This window comes from Boleophthalmus pectinirostris, unplaced genomic scaffold (assembly GCF_026225935.1).
Source record: "Boleophthalmus pectinirostris isolate CB_2022bp ecotype Guang Dong unplaced genomic scaffold, ASM2622593v1 HiC_scaffold_1, whole genome shotgun sequence".
NCBI classification, from domain to species: Eukaryota; Metazoa; Chordata; class Actinopteri; order Gobiiformes; family Gobiidae; genus Boleophthalmus; species Boleophthalmus pectinirostris.
The window spans coordinates 4,620,007-4,642,497 of record NW_026570970.1 but is presented as its reverse complement, the minus strand read 5'-3'; the positions used below and the strand labels follow the sequence as shown (position 1 = coordinate 4,642,497).

The following is a 22,491-nucleotide window of genomic DNA, read 5'->3' as shown; positions in this document are numbered from 1 at the left end:
TCCAGAGTAAAATAATGTTGTGTCATCAGCAAATAGAATTTTCCCAAGCTCGGAAACTTTAACAAAATCATTCATGTACAATATAAATAATTTGGGCCCAAGAATCGAGCCTTGGGGCACACCCCATTTGATATCAAACCTTTCTGATTCGGTGTTGCTGAGTTGTACATGTTGTTTTCTGTTTTCTAAACAGCTCACTATCCACTGATGAGTTGCCCCTCGAATGCCATACTTGTTCATTTTCATAAGTAATCTTGAATGGTTTATTACATCAAAAGCTTTTTGTAAGTCAATGAATATACTTAAAAAATAATTACCATTGTCAATTTCAGTTGCTATTTTTTCGGTTAGTTCCATTATTGCCATTGCTGTTGAATGCTCTGCTCTAAATCCATACTGATTATCATTCAATATGTTTTGTTTTTGCAAAAAAATCTATCAAGTCTTATTGAAAACACCTTCTCCAATATTTTGAAAACTGTGGAAGCAGTGAGACTGGCCTATAGTTTGAGAAGTTATGTTTATCAAAATGTTTATAAAGAGGAACTATTTTTGCTAATTTCATTTTATCTGGGAAAACTCCCGTTGTTAATGATAGATTGCATATGTATGTGAAAGGCTCAATTACACCATCAATTATATTTTTCACAATCATCATGTCCAAACCCTCACAGTCAGTTGATCTTTTGTTTCCACAGTTTTTAACAATTTTTATTATTTCATCTTTTCCCACTTTGTCCAGAACAATACTGTTCACATTATCATTAGTTAAATTATCTTCTAACTTTTTAAAAGGATTTCCTGCAAGGCTGGACCCAACATTAGCAAAATATTCACAAAACTCATTTCATATTTGTTTTTCATCGTATGTCAATATTTTTCTTTACACAGTAGTGTGGATAAGGATGTTTCACTTTCTTGTTTAACACTCTTTTTATTATGCCCCAAGTTGCCTTTATGTTATTTCTGTTTTTACTTATTTGTTTATCGTAATAATCTTTTTTCTTTTTTTGATAATCCATACTAATTAATTTTTATATTTCTTATACCAGTCGTCTGCCTCCATTGTTTGTGTTTTTACAAAACATTTATACAGATATTTTTTTCTTTTTACATGCATTTATTCCTTTGGTCATCCGTTTATCTTCCCTTTTCTGTCGGGAGGGTAATAAAGGACAAATTTTATTATACTATTTTATCACTGTATCTATAAATGAGTTGTACGCTTGATTGACATCATTGACATAAACTGCATCCCATCTTTGTGCTTTGAGATCTTCATTTAGTGCCTTTAGGGCTTTCACTGATCTGTTTCTTGACAATTTGACACTCTTGCTTTGTTTTATTCTGTTCTTATATTTAGAAGCTGTAAATATGGGTAAATGATCACTAATATCTGTTATTAGAATCCCACTTAACACAATATCTTCATTTATATTTGTAAAGATGTTGTCAATAACTGTTTGTGCTGTAATTCTGGTTGGTTTGTGTATCAGTAGAATTAATCCCAGGCTATTCATTGAGTTTAAGAAGTCAACTGCTTTTTGGTCCTCTTGATTTCCCAAGTTAATGTTAAAATCTCCACATATAAACTGATTCATATTTCTATGATTATCAAACATTTCTATTAGTCTTTCAGTAAACTGTTGAGCACAAGAGTCTGGTGCTCTGCATACACAGCTTATTAAAATATGTTTTGTTGTTGCAGATGTAATTTCCACGGTTACAATTTCGATTCCATTATTATTATCAATTGTTGTTATTTCATTTACCATTTTGCAATTTAAATCAGAATGTATATATAATGCCACCCCTCCACCTCTTTTGCTCTTTCTATTTACTGAGAAAAGTTCATATCCATCCAACTGTGCCTCATTCATGATGTCATCTCTAAACCATGTTTCTGTGATTGCAGTGATATTGAACTCCTTCTTAAAGTTATTCATGTATTCTTTTATTTCTGATAATTTACTGTAGAAACTTCGGCTGTTTATGTGGATGATAGTCAGAGTATCATCTTCAATGTTTTGATTGTTAAACTGTTCCTCATTATAATATTCACAGTCCTTCATGATAATATGTTCATTTATTTTTGTATCTAATTCCTGTATATAATTCATATTTGTTTGTTTGTTCCAAATTCCTGTTTGTATATAACTAGCCACATATTCTGATACACTTCATACTTAAGGCATTTCATTTGGTTTGTTTGAATTTGTCAAGATCATCCACTTTCCTGACCTGTTTGGCATTTGTTCCTTCATTGACCCTCATCCAAACTCGACAGTTCCAGACGCATGTTGCTACTATTTTGTTTTGCCTTTTTAAAAAACTTTCTCTTGCAATCTCAGCATTTCTCTTGGTCAAGTGCTCATTGACATATACATTTGTGCCTTTCAGTTTTTTTGCCTGTTTCAGGAGCTCTAAATCTCACAATGATGGATGGTTTATTTTTACCATTCCTGTTTGGAAGTGTATGGCATGCAGATATTGTGTTTTGTTGAATGTTAATAACTTTTTTGAGAAAATAGTCAGTCACTTGCTGCTCCAGTGTGCGAAGCTCTTCAGGTGGTGCGTCTTCTCCTGCAGTTCCACCTGGATTCACAACTCTGGCATATGAGCGATGTTTAGTTTCTAATCCAGATATCAAAACATCCTCTTTTCTGGAGTACTGCTCCAACTCCTCTACTCCAAGCTCTGTTCCAGTTGCATTACGAGCTTGTCTTTTTCTTTCACCAGAGCTTTCAGGGCCTGGATCTCCTCCAGTAAATTGTCCAGACTTGACATCCTATTTGACAAGTCATTCAGTGTTTTTTTAATGACCTCCAAGTCCTCCCCAAAATCCACACCTTTTTTCGGTGCCGTGGTGTCTTTCCAAAGTTGTTGCGTTCACTCGTCGTTCGCTCCCCTCGGGATCCCCGCAGACGACGCCGGTGAGCGCCACACCCAAGGGCGAGGCCCGAACCACGCACGCCGTGTAGCCCTGTGCGTACTGGGGAGCCTCGAGCCGGTGTTAATCGCTCCGCCCGAACAATCCAACTACTTATTTCTGAAGGTAACAACAACCAATAGCATTTGTATATTACTATATACGTATATATTTATATTTTATATTATATTTATATACGTGTATGTGGGAGTATTTAGGTTTGCGTCTCCTCTGGTGCAGTGTACGAGAAGTCATTGAACTCCTCCTGGTTGATCTGTCTGATGATTGCTTCGTCAGTTGGGGTTATTATTATTATTATTATTATTATTATTATTATTAACAAGAAGAACAAGAACAACTACTACTACTATTATTACTACTACTACTACTATACTACTACTATTATTACTACTACTACTATTTACTATTATTATACAATCATATAATAATAAAAGAGAATGAGCTTAACTGTGTTTTTAGTAAAATGTCATAGGCACTTTAACCTGATCATTTCTGTTAACGACAAACCCAAGAACCCACTGGATTACAACAAAAATCGTCATTTTAACCAAATTTTTACAGTTATTGTATACTGTAAAATGCTGTGATGTCAGCTGAAAACCAGCGACCGCGGGATCAAACCGAAGTTATGGGAATAATGAATTCACGTTCAACAAAAACACGCAATAAGAAATGTTAAAATCCATTTATTTTATGTTGAAATGCAATATATAACACGTCGAAGAGCCCTGCAGCACAAGCGCTACAACACTGCCATCTAGTGGTACTCCCGTAGTATGGAATTAAGAAGTAGTTCACAGTCAAACAGCAAAAGACATGCTATTTATTTGTTTGCTTGTTTGTTTGTTTATTTATCAGCCGATGACCAAAATCGAGCCATATGTCATAGGTCTACATGTACGTCTAAATGCAAATGTGAAACGAGTAAAAATCGGTTTGTTTTTGTTTGTTATTGTTTTAATAGTCTATCTTTGCAGGTTTTTTTTTATTTTATTTTATTTTTTTTATTCCTTTTGCTTTGCATTGACCTACACTTTTTAGTCTTGCTCTAATAAGAACTGGACTCGTTTAATAGCGCTAAATGTTTACTTTTTCACAGATCCAGTTGTTGCTAAACATACTCGATCTGTGTGCAATGCAAACAACTGCTTACGTTTCGACCCATATCGGAGCAGAAGATATGTTCGGCAAGTTGTCTCCTCACATTTAAAACTGAAAAATAAAAAAACATTTTCTGGTGTTTTCTCCGCGTTTCTGTCGGAGCCGAGAACACGGGAGAATGTTCGAGGGAGGAGGGAGGGGGTGTGACGTCATCACGCTGCATTGTCGCTCAGGGCTCTGATTGGACAGAATCACAGAGGGGGCGGGACGTTTCCAGAAAGAGCCAGAAGAAGAAGCGGGAGCAGCATAAATAGAGAGAGAGGAGCGAGAGGAGAAGAACAGAACAGAAGAACTGCAAAAGGAGAAACACAAGAGAAGAACTACAGAGAAATACAGAAAAATACAGAGAAATACACAGAACTACAGAGAAATACACCGACGAGACTCTACAGAGACACAGAGAAGAACTGAAGAGAAATATAGAAGACTATTGAGATCTACAGAAAACTACTGAGATCTACAGAGAAATACAACGACGAGACTCTACAGAGCAGAGACAGAAGAAAACTGAGACTACAGACTTATTCAACACACAACTCTTTCATTGAACTGTAAGTAACCTACAATATTTTTCTAAACTGTTTTTCAATTAAACATCTGAAGACCTTGTAGATTTAGAAAATCAAATTATTAAAGAATTATTATTTAGATTTCTAGTATTCATTCTAAACATATTTAAACTATTGTAATATTTTTCTGTATAATAAATATTCCCTGTTGCATGAGAAGTAGTTTACTTGTTATAACAGTTGTAGTTATACTAATAGTTACAAAAATGAGTTCAAATGAACTAAATAGTTTTATTTATCATTTTTCAGGAAACAAATACAGAATCATGTCTGCAAAAGGAGTGGCAGTGGGCATTGACCTGGGCACCACATACTCGTGTGTGGGCGTCTTCCAACACGGAAAGGTGGAAATCATCGCCAATGACCAGGGCAACAGGACCACCCCCAGCTATGTGGCCTTCACCGACACCGAGCGCCTCATCGGAGATGCCGCCAAGAACCAGGTGGCCCTCAACCCCAACAACACAGTGTTTGACGCCAAGAGGCTGATCGGCCGCAGGTTTGACGAGTCCACGGTGCAGGCCGACATGAAGCACTGGCCCTTCAAAGTGGTGAATGACGGAGGCAAGCCCAAGATCAGAGTGGAGTACAAAGGAGAGGACAAGACCTTCAGCCCCGAGGAGATCTCCTCCATGGTCCTGGTGAAGATGAAGGAGGTGGCAGAGGCCTACCTGGGCCACAAAGTGTCCAACGCCGTCATCACAGTCCCGGCCTATTTCAACGACTCCCAGAGACAGGCCACTAAAGACGCAGGTGTGATCGCCGGCCTCAACGTCCTGAGAATCATCAACGAGCCCACGGCCGCCGCCATCGCCTACGGCCTGGACAAAGGCCGCTCCGGAGAACGCAACGTCCTCATCTTTGACCTAGGAGGAGGCACCTTCGACGTGTCCATTCTCAGCATTGACGACGGCGTCTTTGAGGTCAAGGCCACGGCTGGAGACACACATCTGGGAGGAGAGGACTTTGACAACCGCATGGTCAACCACTTTGTGGAGGAGTTCAAGAGGAAACACAAGAAGGACATTAGCCAGAACAAGAGGGCCCTGAGGAGGCTGCGCACAGCCTGTGAGAGGGCCAAGAGGACCCTCTCCTCCAGCTCCCAGGCCAGCATCGAGATCGACTCTCTGTTTGAGGGACAGGACTTCTACACCTCCATCACCAGAGCGCGCTTTGAGGAGCTGTGCTCAGACCTGTTCAGGGGAACACTGGAGCCTGTGGAGAAAGCCCTGAGGGACGCCAAGATGGACAAAGGACAGATCCATGACATAGTCCTGGTGGGAGGCTCCACCAGGATCCCTAAAGTCCAGAAACTCCTGCAGGACTTCTTCAACGGCCGCGACCTGAACAAGAGCATCAACCCAGACGAGGCGGTGGCGTATGGCGCGGCCGTCCAGGCCGCCATTCTCTCCGGGGACACCTCTGAGAAGGTCCAGGACCTGCTGCTGCTGGACGTGGCTCCTCTGTCCCTGGGCATCGAGACGGCCGGAGGCGTCATGACCGCTCTCATCAAACGCAACACCACCATCCCCACCAAGCAGACCCAGACCTTCACCACCTACTCCGACAACCAGCCCGGAGTCCTCATCCAGGTGTACGAAGGGGAGCGCGCCATGACCAAGGACAACAACCTGCTGGGCCGCTTCGAGCTGTCGGGCATCCCCCCTGCCCCCCGAGGCGTCCCTCAGATCGAAGTCACCTTTGACATCGACGCCAACGGCATCCTGAACGTGTCCGCCGTGGACAAGAGCACCGGCAAAGAGAAGAAGATCACCATCAACAACGACAAGGGCCGGCTCAGCAAAGAGGAGATCGAGAAGATGGTGCAGGACGCAGAGAAGTTCAAAGCTGAGGACGAAGTCCAGAGGAACAGGGTCAGTGCCAAGAACGCTCTGGAGGCCTACGTGTTCACCGTGAAGAACAGCGTCCAGGACGAGGCCGTGAGCAGCAAACTGAGCCAGGACGACCGCAAGAAGCTGCTGGACAAGTGCGAGGAGACCATGAGCTGGCTGGACAACAACCAGCTGGCTGAGGTGGAGGAGTACCAGCACAAGCAGAAGGAGCTGGAGAAAGTGTGCAACCCCATCATCAGTAAACTCTACCAGGGAGCCCCACCCACAAGCACCTGCAGAGAGGAGGCCCGCGGAGGCTCCCAGGGGCCCACCATCGAAGAGGTGGACTAAAGCAGCAGACCTGAACTTTGGTACTGAAACATACTGTGGACTGTTAAAAGACTCTTTATTACAATGTGCTTCCAACTACTAGAATATTATATTTTATAATAAGCTACATGTAAATACTTGACTGTTAATATATTTTTGAAAAACCTTTGCACTTTAACGTCCAGTGAGAAAATGTGGTGATCTGAGCTGGACTGAGAACCACTCGTCTTCATTTTGTCCAACTTCTACATTAAATATGTTGTTGTTGTTGTTGTTTTGTACTGTTGGTCTTTTTCAATAAATGAGATAAAAGATGAACTTCTGTGATTTCTTTTCTTGTTCCTAATGCAGAGAAGAAGAAAATCACAAAATGTTAAGATGTTAATTTCAAGAGGCAGGTTAAATGTAACAGATTATGTTAATGAATTTTAACGAATGTAGGTTGAACAGAGTAAGTTTAACAAATGTCAGTGTGGTACAAGAAAAAGCAGTTGTGCTTTTCAACTTAGTCCAAGTTGGGTTCATATAAATACATGTTTTAAATTCCACAGTATTCATAATTAAAATATTGTTTAAACTGAACAAAATGACCGTTAGTTAGATGGGGTCTCAACACTCGCTATGCAGTGAATTAATCTGCAAACTTTTGAATGCACTGGTTAAAAAACAATATCTAGATAAGTTAAAATGATTTAAATTACGAATATTTAACTTTATTTGAGTCAATTCAACTTGAAAAGTAAAATTATCCACCAATGGAATAAGTGTGTTTCTCTTAATTAAAGCAACATTCAATTTAGTTTTTTATTGTCAGTGCAAAAAGTTGTTGTTTTTCTTATTTTCAGTGCAGCAAGATGTTTTTTTTTTATATTTTACCTACAAAAAGTCTTGTTCCATTGGCAGATAATTTTACCTGTCAAGTGAAATTTACTCAAATCATGATAAAATTTTCTTAATTCCAGTCATCTTAACTTGACAAGACTTTGATTTTTGGCAGTGTGAGGATCAAGTCTCCTGTTAAAGGTGTTATTTTGAATGCACTGGATGGGGAAAAAAAAAAAAAAAAAAAATGAAGACTACTGGCATAAAACATGACCAGTTCAAAAACAGTTGTTTACTTGCCGATAACTTTTGTCAAGTTCTAGTAAAGTTGCATTAAACCATGAAGAAATATCTCACCTGTTTCAAAAAAATAACATTATCCATAATTCACCGTGTACATTTTAGACTTAAATAAACTTTATTGATCCACAAGGGAAATTATTCGAACACAGTAGCTCAGAAATCACAATATAATATAATAACAAAGAGCAATTTTGTTACTTTAATTGATCAAATAGAATAAAAGGTTTGGTTTAAAAAGTGGTAAAAGCTGTAAATATTTCATTAGCAATGATGCAGTCAGAGCCAAATAATGTTGTTGCTCTAAACACAAAATATTAGAGACGGGACGAGACACAATATCCACAAGAATCGAGGTTGGGTCCATGAGAACGAGACAAGACGAGATTTTAACATAATTCCTAATCTATACATTTCACAATTCAGTTTCCAGTTTTGGCCTCAAATTTTTTAATTTATTTGAGTTCATATTTTTGTTTAATTTCTATATATTATATTATATAGAAACAAGTAAGTAACGGAGTCCCAACCAAAAAGTTTCACAGTGCACCTTTAAATGGAAGGGTTCTCTAAAGAGCCCTAAACTTTATCTATTACAGTTTTCTGGTGTTTTCTCCGCGTTTCTGTCAGGAGCCGAGAACTCAGGAGAATGTTCGAGGGAGGAGGGAGGGGGTGTGACGTCATCACGCTGCACTGTCACTCAGGGCTCTGATTGGACAGAATCACAGAGGGGGCGGGACGTTTCCAGAAAGAGCCAGAAGAAGAAGCGGGAGAAGCATAAATAGAGAGAGAGGAGCGAGAGGAGAAGAACAGAACAGAAGAACTGCAAAAGGAGAAACACAAGAGAAGAACTACAGAGAAATACAGAAAAATACAGAGAAATACACAGAACTACAGAGAAATACACCGACGAGACTCTACAGAGACACAGAGAAGAACTGAAGAGAAATATAGAAGACTATTGAGATCTACAGAAAACTACTGAGATCTACAGAGAAATACAACGACGAGACTCTACAGAGCAGAGACAGAAGAAAACTGAGACTACAGACTTATTCAACACACAACTCTTTCATTGAACTGTAAGTAATCTAAACATTTATTTTGTTTGCTTGTTTGTTTTTTATGAAATATCTGAAGACCTTGTAAATTATAAAAGTCATATTATTAAAGAACTATTATTTAGATTTCTAGTATTCATTCTAAACATATTTAAACTATTGTAATATTTTTCTGTATAATAAATATTCCCTGTTGCATGAGAAGTAGTTTACTTGTTATAACAGTTGTAGTTATACTAATAGTTACAGAAATGACTTCAAATGAACTAAATAGTTTTATTTATTATTTTTCAGGAAACAAATACAGAATCATGTCTGCAAAAGGAGTGGCAGTGGGCATTGACCTGGGCACCACATACTCGTGTGTTGGCGTCTTCCAACACGGAAAGGTGGAAATCATCGCCAATGACCAGGGCAACAGGACCACCCCCAGCTATGTGGCCTTCACCGACACCGAGCGCCTCATCGGAGATGCCGCCAAAAACCAGGTGGCCCTCAACCCCAACAACACAGTGTTTGACGCCAAGAGGCTGATCGGCCGCAGGTTTGACGAGTCCACGGTGCAGGCCGACATGAAGCACTGGCCCTTCAAAGTGGTGAATGACGGAGGCAAGCCCAAGATCAGAGTGGAGTACAAAGGAGAGGACAAGACCTTCAGCCCCGAGGAGATCTCCTCCATGGTCCTGGTGAAGATGAAGGAGGTGGCAGAGGCCTACCTGGGCCACAAAGTGTCCAACGCCGTCATCACAGTCCCGGCCTATTTCAACGACTCCCAGAGACAGGCCACTAAAGACGCAGGTGTGATCGCCGGCCTCAACGTCCTGAGAATCATCAACGAGCCCACGGCTGCCGCCATCGCCTACGGCCTGGACAAAGGCCGCTCCGGAGAACGCAACGTCCTCATCTTTGACCTAGGAGGAGGCACCTTCGACGTGTCCATCCTCAGCATTGACGACGGCGTCTTTGAGGTCAAGGCCACGGCCGGAGACACGCATCTGGGAGGAGAGGACTTTGACAACCGCATGGTCAACCACTTTGTGGAGGAGTTCAAGAGGAAACACAAGAAGGACATTAGCCAGAACAAGAGGGCCCTGAGGAGGCTGCGCACAGCCTGTGAGAGGGCCAAGAGGACCCTCTCCTCCAGCTCCCAGGCCAGCATCGAGATCGAGATCGACTCTCTGTTTGAGGGACAGGACTTCTACACCTCCATCACCAGAGCGCGCTTTGAGGAGCTGTGCTGTGCTCAGACCTGTTCAGGGGAACACTGGAGCCTGTGGAGAAGGCCCTGAGGGACGCCAAGATGGACAAAGGACAGATCCATGACATAGTCCTGGTGGGAGGCTCCACCAGGATCCCTAAAGTCCAGAAACTCCTGCAGGACTTCTTCAACGGCCGCGACCTGAACAAGAGCATCAACCCAGACGAGGCGGTGGCGTATGGCGCGGCCGTCCAGGCCGCCATTCTCTCCGGGGACACCTCTGAGAAGGTCCAGGACCTGCTGCTGCTGGACGTGGCTCCTCTGTCCCTGGGCATCGAGACGGCCGGAGGCGTCATGACCGCTCTCATCAAACGCAACACACCACCATCCCCACCAAGCAGACCCAGACCTTCACCACCTACTCCGACAACCAGCCCGGAGTCCTCATCCAGGTGTACGAAGGGGAGCGCGCCATGACCAAGGACAACAACCTGCTGGGCCGCTTCGAGCTGTCGGGCATCCCCCCTGCCCCCCGAGGCGTCCCTCAGATCGAAGTGACCTTTGACATCGACGCCAACGGCATCCTGAACGTGTCCGCCGTGGACAAGAGCACCGGCAAAGAGAAGAAGATCACCATCAACAACGACAAGGGCCGGCTCAGCAAAGAGGAGATCGAGAAGATGGTGCAGGACGCAGAGAAGTTCAAAGCTGAGGACGAAGTCCAGAGGAACAGGGTCAGTGCCAAGAACGCTCTGGAGGCCTACGTGTTCACCGTGAAGAACAGCGTCCAGGACGAGGCCGTGAGCAGCAAACTGAGCCAGGACGACCGCAAGAAGCTGCTGGACAAGTGTGAGGAGACCATGAGCTGGCTGGACAACAACCAGCTGGCTGAGGTGGAGGAGTACCAGCACAAGCAGAAGGAGCTGGAGAAAGTGTGCAACCCCATCATCAGTAAACTCTACCAGGGAGCCCCACCCACAAGCACCTGCAGAGAGGAGGCCCGCGGAGGCTCCCAGGGGCCCACCATCGAAGAGGTGGACTAAAGCAGCAGACCTGAACTCTGGGACTGAAACATACTGTGGACTGTTAAAAGACTCATTACTTTTTACAACTGTTCTGCTGCTTTGAGAAGTGTTATGTCCTGACACCATCACAAATGTAAATAATTCGTTTTTACAGTGAACTACGGTGATGCTGGTTCTTCACATTTCAGGGCACGATAAATGTTTTCTTTTCTTTTTTACAAGATGTTATTTATTGTAAGATTTGCAATGCTGGATTTTGCAATAAACCTGATAAATATTATAGAGTGTCTTGTGTGTATTGATTAGCAAAACACAAATACAAAATATTTTTCATTCAGTAATAGAAGCCCTCAGTCAAAAGCAGATTAGTCCATCCTTTATATATATTTTTATTGGGCAAAAAACTAAAATTCCACCAGGTATGTCTTTTACTCTTACCATTTCTTCTTTCTGCCTGAGTAGAAACAATATTTTTAATAAACAGAAAATAATTAAGTGATGTTATAAACAGTTTTAACATGATATCAGTGACTTGAAGTTTTTAAAAATATCAAAATCACCTATAAAAATGTTTTCAGAGTAAATGCTTTTTATTTCATGAATATATAAATGTTATTTTTGCTTCGTTTGACATTTGACTGCTGTTATATTAATGTAGGTTTAGGTATTAAAGGTCTTATATTATGCCAAATTTACTCTTGTGAGCCTCAAGTCAGGTTAGAATGACGTTATCTGATCAAAAACATACCTGCATTATTAGTCTGTCTGCATCGCCAAAGCTCAAAATGCTCTGTTCCTCCTTGTGATGTCATGAATTGGTAGTTTTCAAATGAATTTCAGCTACATTTTATATAGAAGAGATTGGCAATTCCAGGACCGAAATCAACTGTGTTTTTCTGTTTGAGAGAAGAAATTAGCCTAAAAATTCAGAATCTGAGTGTTAAAAATTAGTGATTAAAACAAAACACAGCACAGGTTTGGTTTTTGGTGAGGAAATAACATTAAAACATAGATCATGGGCCTTTTAAAACTTGAAACCAATGCACAGCAAAACATTAGTGATAACCTAAGGAGGAACAAGTCCACATGCAGCCAACAGGTGGCACCAAAGCACCAAGAATAAAGTGCAGAGCGTCACTATCAGTGGTATTATTAGTTGACATTTTATTAGGGCCTAACGGGGAAAGAACGTGGATGGTACAAAACTCCTGAGTCTTCTGCTGCTGGAGGTTTGACGTATTCGCAAATCATCTACAAATAATGTTTATGTACAATTTGTTCCTTGAGGACAAACACAACATTAGTTCTACATCTACGAAACAATATAGAGGATTTTTTTTCTTCAGTGTTGGGAAGGTGATGTTTAAAATGTAATCCCCTACACATTACAGATTACATACCCCAAAATGTAGTTTGTAACATAATCCATTAAATTACTTAAAGTGAGTAATGTAATCTGAATACTTTGGATTACTTGATTTGCTGTGGAGAAACAAAGACGAGGAAATCGTAACATAAGAAGTTTTGTCTGATAAAAGAAAATAAAAAGTCCAGACTTTACTGAACCAAATTAAAAAATATTATTGACAGAAGACAAGGAGACATGGTCCATGCAGCATGATTTAGTCCTGTTAAATCCTGGTTTAGTCGTGGTTTAGACCTGGTTTGGACCTGGTTTAGACCTGGCTTTAGTCCTAACTTAGTCCTGGTTTAGTCTTGGTTTAGACCTAGTTTTAGTCCTGGTTTTGTCCTGCTTTAGACCTGGATTTAGTCCTGTCTTAGTCCTGCTTTAGACCTGGATTTAGTCCTGGTTTACACCTGGTTTTAGTCTTGGTTTAGACCTGGTTTTAGTCCTGGTTTAGACCTGGATTTAGTCCTGGTTTAGTCCTGATTTAGACCTGGATTTAGTCCTGGTTTACACCTAGTTTTAGTCCTGGTTTAGTCTTGGTTTAGACCTGGTTTTAGACCTGGTTTAGACCTGGTTTAGTCTTGGTTTAGACCTGGTTTTAGACCTGGTTTAGACCTGGGTTAGTCCTGGTGTAGACCTGGATTTAGTCCTGGTTTAGTCCTGCTTTAGACCTGGTTTTAGTCCTAGTTTAGTCCTGGTTTAGTCTTGGTTTAGACCTAGTTTAGGCCTGGTTTTAGTCTTGGTTTAGACCTGGTTTTAGTCCTGGGTTAGTCCTGGTTTAGTTCTGGTTTAGACCTGGTTTAGACCTGGTTTAGTTTTAGTCTTGGTTTAGACCTGGTTTAGTCCTGGTTTAGACCTGGTTTAGTCCTGGTTTAGTCCTGGTTTAGTCCTGGTTTAGTTCTGGTTTAGTCTTGGTTTAGACCTGGTTTTAGTCCTGGTTTAGACCTGGTTTAGTCCTGGTTTAGACCTGGTTTTAGACCTGGTTTAGTGTCCGGGAATGAGTGGAATTACTGAAAAATAAAATAAATAAATAAAAAGGGATACAGCCCGAAATGTGAAAACAGGAAAATCCCTCTGTGTAATCCATTTATTTCAACAAAGTAACTGTAATCCAGTTACCACTCACTGAAACAGTAACTGTAACTGAATACAGTTACTCATAATTTGTACTCTGATTACATAACTCCGGTACATGTAATCTGTTACTCCACAACACTGGTTATCTTGCACGTATTTACTTTTTAACATTGTTTACACACAGTAATGTCAGATTTTTAAAGGTGCATTGTGTGACTTTTCTGGTGGAGCTTTCGTCAAACGCTTTTCTCCACAAAAATGTTATTACTTGTCTGGAATGTTTCGCAGTATGGCATTAAAACTTTCTACCTTCATGAAGACCAAACCAGACCAAGTCAGAATCCCTGTTTTTTTAGGTGTTTCCGTGTTATTAAAAATGTAATTTAATACATGTAAATTAGAGCTGTTAGTCATACTGAGGAGCATTCTAGAGCAGAGCAATGACATATCCACAGAAAAAAAGCAGGAAAACTTGCACAGTGCTCCTTTAAGAAACATGAAGATACTCAAATTTGGAGCACTACTGTGTATTTAAAAACACAAGAAATCTCCAGAAATCATTTTATTACATAGACGTAAACTATCAAAGCAGTCAAGTTCGTTCATTTATCTTATTGCAGCATGTTTACGACCAACTGGTGTTTTTCAGAATCTAGAATGAAATAATCTGAGATGGGGACAAAGGCCAGACGAAATCCCCCAAAATTCAATAAAACTTCATAAATGTTGAAGATGTTTAGTACTGACAAAACCAAACAAAACTCATTGTATTACAAGAGAAATCTTTATTTGAACAATATTCATTTTAGTTGTTCCTCATTTGTATGAAGTATTTTTGGCCTATAGCAGGGGTTAGGGTTAGGGTTTGGAGCTCGCTTACAAAACAAAAATCCCAGAGAGCTACTAATGTTATGTTAATGGTCACATGAAATTGAGAAAGTCATGGCAAGTTTTAGACAGGATACAGTCAGATGCCTATAAAACATAAACCTTTATTCATTTATTACTGCACAAGTTAGGAGTCAAAATTATACATTTACAGGGGTAATTAATCAGATTTTAGTAATTAAGTGCAATATATATTATTCAGATAACCCTTGGCGAGCTACTTGGAAGGGGGTGGAGAGCTACTGGTCGCTCCTGAGCTATGACTTGGAGACCCCTGACCTATGCTGCTCAACAAAAGCAGAACACCGTAATGTCATTTTTGGTCAAAACATGTACAAAGTTCAGGTCATTTTGTTTGTATTTGAGACCTCCTTTATCATGCGAATAAAGATCGTGAAAAATATTGAGCTCAAAATTGCCCTTTTTTGACTCTTATTTGTCAGTTCCTGTATCTGCCTTTGTATCGTGAGCCAAAAATAAAGAGTTGTGCAAAGATGAAAGGCAGAAACTGTGTATATTTATGTTTGTGACTTAGTTCATAATTATATGTTATTTTAAAATCCAACCTCTCGCTTCCTTCTTTTTGTTGCGGCCTTTGCACACGATGTTAACACATTAAATAAACAAACCTTTGTGCTCAATTATACTTCATTGATCTTTAATGTGAAAGTATTTGGCGTATTTTTTCATACTGTACACACTGTACTGCAAAGTCACTTGTCTAACTGTTTAACCGTATAAGTGTCCTGATCAGCTCTAAACAGGAAATCCAAAGCTCTTCTACATCAGTGGTCCTCAACCTTTTTTGCGTCACGGACCGGTTTATTGTCCAGCAATATTTCGCAGGCCTGGGGAGTGGGGGTTGCGCTCTTTTCGGGACAATATTTTCACGGATTGGTGGCGAGAAGACCGAGATGCAGTCTGTGCGGCATGGTTTAGTCCTGGTTAAATCCTGTTTTAGTCGAGATTGTAGACCTGGTTTAGACCTTTTAGTCCTGCTTTTCATTTTGGTTTAGAGGTGCAGGAAACACGGAAGCAGGGACAGTCCACGTGGCGTACGGTAGGGCAGGTTCGTGCTTTTGCAGCCCGTTAATGGTACACGGCCTGGAGGTTGGGGACCCCTGTTCTTTATCATTTCAGACAAACACCTCGATGACTGGACTTTGGTGAGGCTTCCTTATAATGGATGGAAGTTTGGGCAAAATCAAGCAAATAACAATGATCATGTCAGTTTCTGCCTTTTGTCTTTGCACGACTCCTTATTTTTGGCTCATGACACAAACGGTCAAAGATCAATTTTGAGCTCAATATTTTTTGCATACCAATTATTTCTTCATTATAGCAACTAGATGTCAAATTTTGGGAGCCCGATCTATTCTGTATTTGTCTGGACAAAACAGAAACAAATTTTTCTCAGTTTCACACTCTGGAGAGTTAAGCTCTTTTGTACGGAAGCCAAGAGGGGTCACAACAAACACAAACGCGACAACACAACAAAACGGGACTCTATTTTCCGACGGACCGATCAAGCGGCAAGTGAAGAAGAACTACAATGTGAAAAGTAAAGGAACGGAGAAGTTGGAAACGTAAGTAAAAGTCATTTATTGTCTTATCATTATTCATTTCACGTTGTAGTTCTTCTTTTTCACTTGCCGCTTGATCGGTCCGTCGAAAATAGGGTAATTTCCGTGGTGGCTTTTTAATGTGTTGCGGCATTTGCATTTGTGTTGTTGAGTTTGTATTTGTTGCGGCGTTTGCGTTTGTTGTGACCCCGTTCGGCTTCCGTACTTTTGCCTTTGTAGGACAGAATAAAATTTTGTGACGTCGACTGAAACCAGCACTACAAAATACATATCAGCAGATTAATATATGTTTTTGGTTTGCTCAAAATGAAAACTGAAATGTCTCCAAAACAACCCTAACCATCTTTATAAGGAAGCCCCATTATCCAATACCCACAATACTTTACATATTAACTAAAACTTTATTCTGAAACATTCTGCATCCAGCTAAAAACGGAAAACTATTCATTTCACGGTCCCTACTGTTTGCGTTTCTTCCGTTTCTGTGCTTGTTGCTTCCTCCTTTCCGGCTTCGTTTTCTTCTGATTTGTCGCCTTTGTTGTCTGGGTCTGGGATTTCTGATTTCCCGCGCTCTGCTGACTTTTCTTGAGCTCCTCGTGGCCCATTGGCTCGATGATGGCTCCGAGCTGCGTCACCACTCTGGGCTGCGTGACCTTCTTGACAGTTTTTTCACTATTCCACGTCCTTCCCAGCGGACAGCGGATAGTGTTTTCGAACTGCGTGTGGTCTCCGAAAGGAAACGGCAGACTGTTCACTTGGTGTGAGGCGACACTTTTGTCCCTTTGCTCCGACATGATCACCGCAGGAAGTTTTGCATCTTTACGTTGCACCGCTGGCTGAGTTTTGATTCGAAACTTTTTGCGTTTCCTTCTCAACGGCTTCAAACCCAAACCGCCCCATTCGCCCCATCCAGGAAGCGTCAAGTCCGCCACTTTCGGTTTCCCAGCTTCTTCCTGTTTGCGCTTTTCTTTCAGGAAGTCCGAAACGACGTCATCTCCCGCGAACGCCTCTTTGATGAGCCCACGCTGGTCCATTTCCTCCTCCAGATCCTCCTCTCCTGCTTCTTCTGTTGTGAGCTTCAGCGGGACAGATACAACTTTGCTCTCTTTGGTCAGAACTTCCTTCAGTTCAATATTACGTTTTCTCTTTTTGGCTTTTTTGGGCGGCGGTTCTTTTGCGGTTTCTTCCACCTGCGCGATTTCAACCACATCGCTTTCCACGTTTTCCGACATTTCTGGTACTTCTAGATTTTCCGCGTCCTCCAAAGTCTGGATCCTTGTGAGCCCTTCTTCTAGTGGCGTCGAGTTGTCTACGATCACTTCAACTTCTGGCTTCTCAGGCAAACTGCGTATTTTTGACGTAAATTCTGACAACTCATCTTCAGCGACAACGTCCTCCTCCTCTTCCTCCTCATCATCATCATCCTGGTCAGCCATTCGGTCTTCTTCTTCTTCTTTACGCTTTTGACGCCTATTTTCAAACTCTCGCAACAACACCTCTTCTTCCTTCACCTCGTTTTCCTCATCGGACGACTCCTCTATCACGACCGCCTCATCCGGCATTTCGGCCGTTTCTTCTTTCTCCCTCTCTTCTTCAGTAAGTTTTCCTCTCATCCACGGGTTTGTCGCGTCTCCCGCTTTCTCCGCCTCGTTCACGAAATCCGGCAGAACCTCCTCCTCTCCGTCCTCTCCCTGGTCGTCTTCCTCGTCGTCGTTATTCAGAGCCGTGACCACCTTCTGCGTGAGCTCTTTGTTCAGTTCCAGCTGCTGCTGCATCGCTTTCCTCGCGTCCTCGTCGTACTTCGCCATTATCGCTTTCGACTTGGCCCACTTGCCGCTGTTCTGATGCTTGAGCGACATCCTTTCTTGCATTCGCGCCATCTCCAGCTTTTTCAACTCCTCTAGAGCCGCTTCGGGATTGCTCTTCACCATCTCGTCGAACTGCTTTAACATTTCTTTTCGTTTTGCCTTATTGTGAACTTTGTGATACTTTTTGCTTTTAATTTTCCTCTCTCTTCGCGCTTTAGCCTCGTAGTACGACTGCAGCGCTCTGGCTTTTTGGAGTTCGGCCCTGCGGATCTTGGCTTCCTCCAGACTCATGGCTTTGAGGGATTCCTCTTCGGCGGGCGTGAGGATGGGGTTGTGTATCGGTTGTTTGTTGGCGTTGAGTAAAGCGAAGATCTCCTGCTCCAGAGGTGTTTGGGTGTTCCACGCGGTCACCACATGCTCGATGGGTTTGGGCCCGGACGGTTCCTGGTTCAGGGGGAAAACTAGCTGCTCGGAGCGCTCGTTCTGCCTGATCACGCTCTTCCACTTCGACACCTCGTCCGAAACTTTCTGGAAGGCGACGTCCCGGTGAATGCGCTCTGTCTCCTGCCTGTAATGAAGAAAAGAAATTGATCATAATCACATGGTCACAGTCAAAGTGTTTTACATCAAGCAACCAGGAACCTTACAAAAGACTCTATAATGTATTGGAAGGAACCTTGGACTGTTTTGTAAAGGACCTTTCTTGGCTCTGAATGGCAGACAATAATCATAATGAACTGAAAAGGAATATAAAGGGTTTTTTTTTTGTTTTTTTTATATTGTGGGAGAAATGTTCCGTGTGGTGCTCTTTGTCACGGAAATAAAATAAAAATAAGAAACAGATGGAAAAGGAAAGAAAAAGGAGAAGAAAAAGGGGGAAAACAAACCAAAACAAAACATGAATGGTAGATAATGCACAGTCCCTGTTGATCCCCCTCCTCCATTTGTATCTATGTTTGTACTGTGTATGTGTGAATGTATATAATGAGTATGTATGTATGTGTACATGTGTGTGCATACTTGTGTATGTGTATGTGTATGTGTGTATATATGTGTGTGTACATGTAACGTATTTTCCGGGCTATTAGTCGCTCTGGATTATTAAGACGCACTGTCATTAAATGGTCTATTTTCAAACTTTTTTCACAAATAAACCGCGTGGGACTTTAAAGGAAACACCAACAGTGTGATGGGTGAGTGGTTTTGTTTGTTTGTTCGTTCACGGTGACTCTGGGCTTTGTTCAGTTGTGGCGTGTAGGGAGGGTGCTGTCTGGGACCAACGGATTGTCGACGTGTTCGCAGTGACTCAGTAGTTCAGTCGTGTCTAGAAGCGGCACGTTGCACTCGCTTTTTCGGTTCGTTCCTCCGTTCCGTTCCTCGTCGGCGTGGAGTGATGAGTGTGTCTGTGGGTGGGTTTTTCGCTGTGCAGTCACTGTCTGCTCCGTGTGTGTTTGTTTGTTCTGCGGGTGGTGCAGCTATGTAGTTTACTGAAGTCGTGCTGGGACACCCGATTGGATTCGTGTATGTGGCGCAGTCGTTTTTTGATGGGGTTGGAGGCTTAAGAGCGCGTCTAATAGCCCAGAAAATACGGTATATATCTGTATGTATGTATAATTAATTATTATTATTATTATTAGGGGTGTAACAATATCCAAGTGTCACAATACGACATCATCACAGTGAACCTCACGATATGATATTTATTGTGATATCTTGTCGACGCAAACAAAACTGTGAATATGCTACTTTTTCCTCTTAAATCTATAAAATGAGGTGTATAAAATGAAAAAAAAAACATACTTTGAACATGAAAATAAGGCATTGAAAAACCTAAATGTGTCCAAAATAAACTAAATAAACATAAATGTGTCCAAAAATAAATAAATAAATACTTATTTCTATGGGTGTAACAATAACCAAAATATCATGATATCGTATCGTCAAAAGTCTCTCAATAATATCGTGGTCTGTCACAATACATCGAATCACAACTTTCTTTGCTTAAATTCATTGTTATGATGTAACACCTGAATAAAATAACATGAACATGAAATAAGGCATAGAAAAAGATAAATGTGTCCAAAATAAACTTTATATCCAGCTGTTCTACAATCTCTGTATTTAAAAATTAAATAAATATACTTATTCGTATAAAAAAAAATCCCAAAACAAACTTTGTGAAGCTTTATCATCGTTTCAACGATCGATTATCGATTATATAAGTTTGGACACACAGGAATCGAAATCGCGATCAAAATTCGATTATTGCACAGACTTAGTGCACTGAATCGAAATATTTATCGTATCGTGGCCTTGTATCGGCAACTTCTTAACAGAGGTGGGACCGAGTCGTTGTTTTGCAAGTCTCAAGTCTTTGACCTCGAGTCCGAGTCAAGTCCCAAGTCTAATACAGCCAAGTCCAAGTTGAGTCTCGAGTCACTGGCCCATAAGTCCAAGTCAAGTCCAAGTCCTCTGCTTTGAGCTTCAAGGCATTTCAAGTCTTTAAACCAAAATACCAAATATAGCTTAGATTTTTGCGATTTATATGACTTTTAAGATAAATTGTAGTTAATAAATCATAGTATATTTATATATGAGTATTTATAGAGTATAAAGAGTTCTAGAAATGTTAATTTTTCATCCCAAGATCTTAGTGTGAATCATTACAGAATAGAAAGAATTCAGATTTAAAAGTGCTTCTCAAATCACGGGCCTCAAGTCCGACTCAAGTCCCAAGTTTCTGACCTTCACGTCCAAGTCGAGTCCCTTCACGTCCAAGTCGAGTCCCTTCACGTCCAAGTCGAGTCCCTTCACGTCCAAGTCGAGTCCCTTCACGTCCAAGTCGAGTCCCTTCACGTCCAAGTCGAGTCCCTTCACGTCCAAGTCGAGTCCCTTCACGTCCAAGTCGTGTCCCTTCACGTCCAAGTCGAGTCCCTTCATGTCGAAGTCATTGAACTTCACGTCCAAGTGGAGTCCCTTCATGTCCAAATCGAGTCCCTTCATGTCCAAGTGGAGTCCCTTCATGTCCAAGTCATTGAACTTCACGTCCAAGTCATTGAACTTCACGTCCAAGTCGAGTCCCTTCACGTCCAAGTCGAGTCCCTTCACGTCCAAGTCGAGTCCCTTCACGTCCAAGTCGAGTCCCTTCACGTCCAAGTCGAGTCCCATCACGTCCAAGTGGAGTCCCTTCACGTCCAAGTCATTGAACTTCACGTCCAAGTCGAGTCCCTTCACGTCCAAGTCGAGTCCCTTCACGTCCAAGTCGAGTCCCTTCACGTCCAAGTCACTGAACTTCACGTCCAAGTGAAGTCCCTTCATGTCCAAATCAAGTCCCTTCACGTCCAAGTCGAGTCCCTTCACGTCCAAGTCGAGTCCCTTCACGTCCAAGTCACTGAACTTCACGTCCAAGTCGAGTCCCTTCACGTCCAAGTCGAGTCCCTTCACGTCCAAGTCACTGAACTTCACGACCAAGTCATTGAACTTCACGTCCAAGTCGAGTCCTTTCACGTCCAAGTCGTGTCCCTTCACGTCCAAGTCGAGTCCCTTCATGTCCAAGTCATTGAACTTCACGTCCAAGTCGAGTCCTTTCACGTCCAAGTCGAGTCCTTTCACGTCCAAGTCGAGTCCTTTCACGTCCAAGTCGAGTCCTTTCACGTCCAAGTCGAGTCCTTTCACATCCAAGTCGAGTCCAAAGTCTTAGTCCATTATATCAAGTCAGGTCTCAAGTCTGACTCGAGCCCAAGTCACGAAGTCACTTCCAAGCCCCCACCTCTGCTTCTTAATGATGTCCCAGCTTTTATTTTGAAAATCTGGTCACGTTCGGCTTTAAACCCTGTTCGTCACCTGGAGAGTGGAGTTTCGAGCGTCTTGCTGCGCCGCTGGAGGGTCTCGATCTGCTTGTGGGCCTTCTTGGTGGCGCTGGGGATGAGGTCTGACAGCTCGACCTTCGACCCCTCTCCCGCCGCGGTCACGCCGAACTCGGACACCTGCACCGCGGCCTCGGACCTCTCCTCCAGCCGCGCGCTCCGGTGCCCCCCTCCCATGGAGCTGATGGCCTGGACCAGCTTGTTCCTTTTGCGTTCGTCCTCCTCGTCCGGCTCCTCTTCGTCCGCGCTCAACTCCGGGTTCAGATCCTCATCATCATCATCATCGTCGTCATAACGAACGGGCTCAGAAACGGCCGTAAAATCCTCACTTTCCTCTTGCATCTCGTCCGAAGAGTCCCCGCTAGTTTCAAGACGCTTTTTAACCTTTTTGCTCTTCTTCACCTTCATTTTACCCACTTTTTTCTTCGTGACTTTCGCCATGCTGCAGCAGACGCACCGCTCCGACAACACCGTACCCACGTGTGCCGCAAAACAAGCTGCGCTGCCGAAAACCCGGGACTGTAGTAAAAGCAGGCACTAATGTCGTAAAAATCGTTTTAATAAACAATTTTATTTTTCCTCTCTTTTTTTTTTTACACTTTAATGCAAATAC

The 22,491-nt window shown here is 42.1% G+C and overlaps 2 protein-coding genes and 1 pseudogene across 2 annotated transcripts; 2 read left to right on the top strand and 1 right to left on the bottom strand.

Annotated features, from left to right (window-relative positions):
• The first annotated feature begins 4,376 nt into the window (after nucleotides 1-4,376).
• LOC110167858 (heat shock 70 kDa protein 1-like) lies at nucleotides 4,377-7,160 on the top strand. The gene is made up of 2 exons (XM_020933253.2): nucleotides 4,377-4,662; nucleotides 4,930-7,160. Exon 2 carries the CDS (start codon nucleotides 4,947-4,949, stop codon nucleotides 6,861-6,863), a length of 1,917 nt encoding a protein of 638 aa, XP_020788912.1. The 5' UTR covers nucleotides 4,377-4,662; nucleotides 4,930-4,946; the 3' UTR covers nucleotides 6,864-7,160.
• A 1,592-nt stretch (nucleotides 7,161-8,752) lies between these two features.
• Nucleotides 8,753-11,528, top strand: LOC110167862 (heat shock 70 kDa protein 1-like; annotated as a pseudogene).
• A 3,177-nt stretch (nucleotides 11,529-14,705) lies between these two features.
• Nucleotides 14,706-22,355, bottom strand: si:dkey-251i10.3 (uncharacterized protein LOC553498 homolog). The gene is made up of 2 exons (XM_055152158.1): nucleotides 21,856-22,355; nucleotides 14,706-18,580 (listed from the first exon to the last, which is right to left on the bottom strand). Exons 1-2 carry the CDS (start codon nucleotides 22,317-22,319, stop codon nucleotides 16,663-16,665), a joined length of 2,382 nt encoding a protein of 793 aa, XP_055008133.1. The 5' UTR covers nucleotides 22,320-22,355; the 3' UTR covers nucleotides 14,706-16,662.
• Nucleotides 22,356-22,491: the final 136 nt, after the last annotated feature.

Bases quoted from the DNA above. Each gene is read 5' to 3' on its own strand.
- LOC110167858 (XM_020933253.2), top strand. From the start codon at position 4,947: ATGTCTGCAAAAGGAGTGGCAGTGGGCATTGACCTGGGCACCACATAC.
- si:dkey-251i10.3 (XM_055152158.1), bottom strand. From the start codon at position 22,319: ATGGCGAAAGTCACGAAGAAAAAAGTGGGTAAAATGAAGGTGAAGAAG. The intron at 18,581-21,855 runs GTGACGAACAGG...TCTTCATTACAG, and splicing joins CTCGAAACTCCACTCTCCAG to GCAGGAGACAGAGCGCATTC.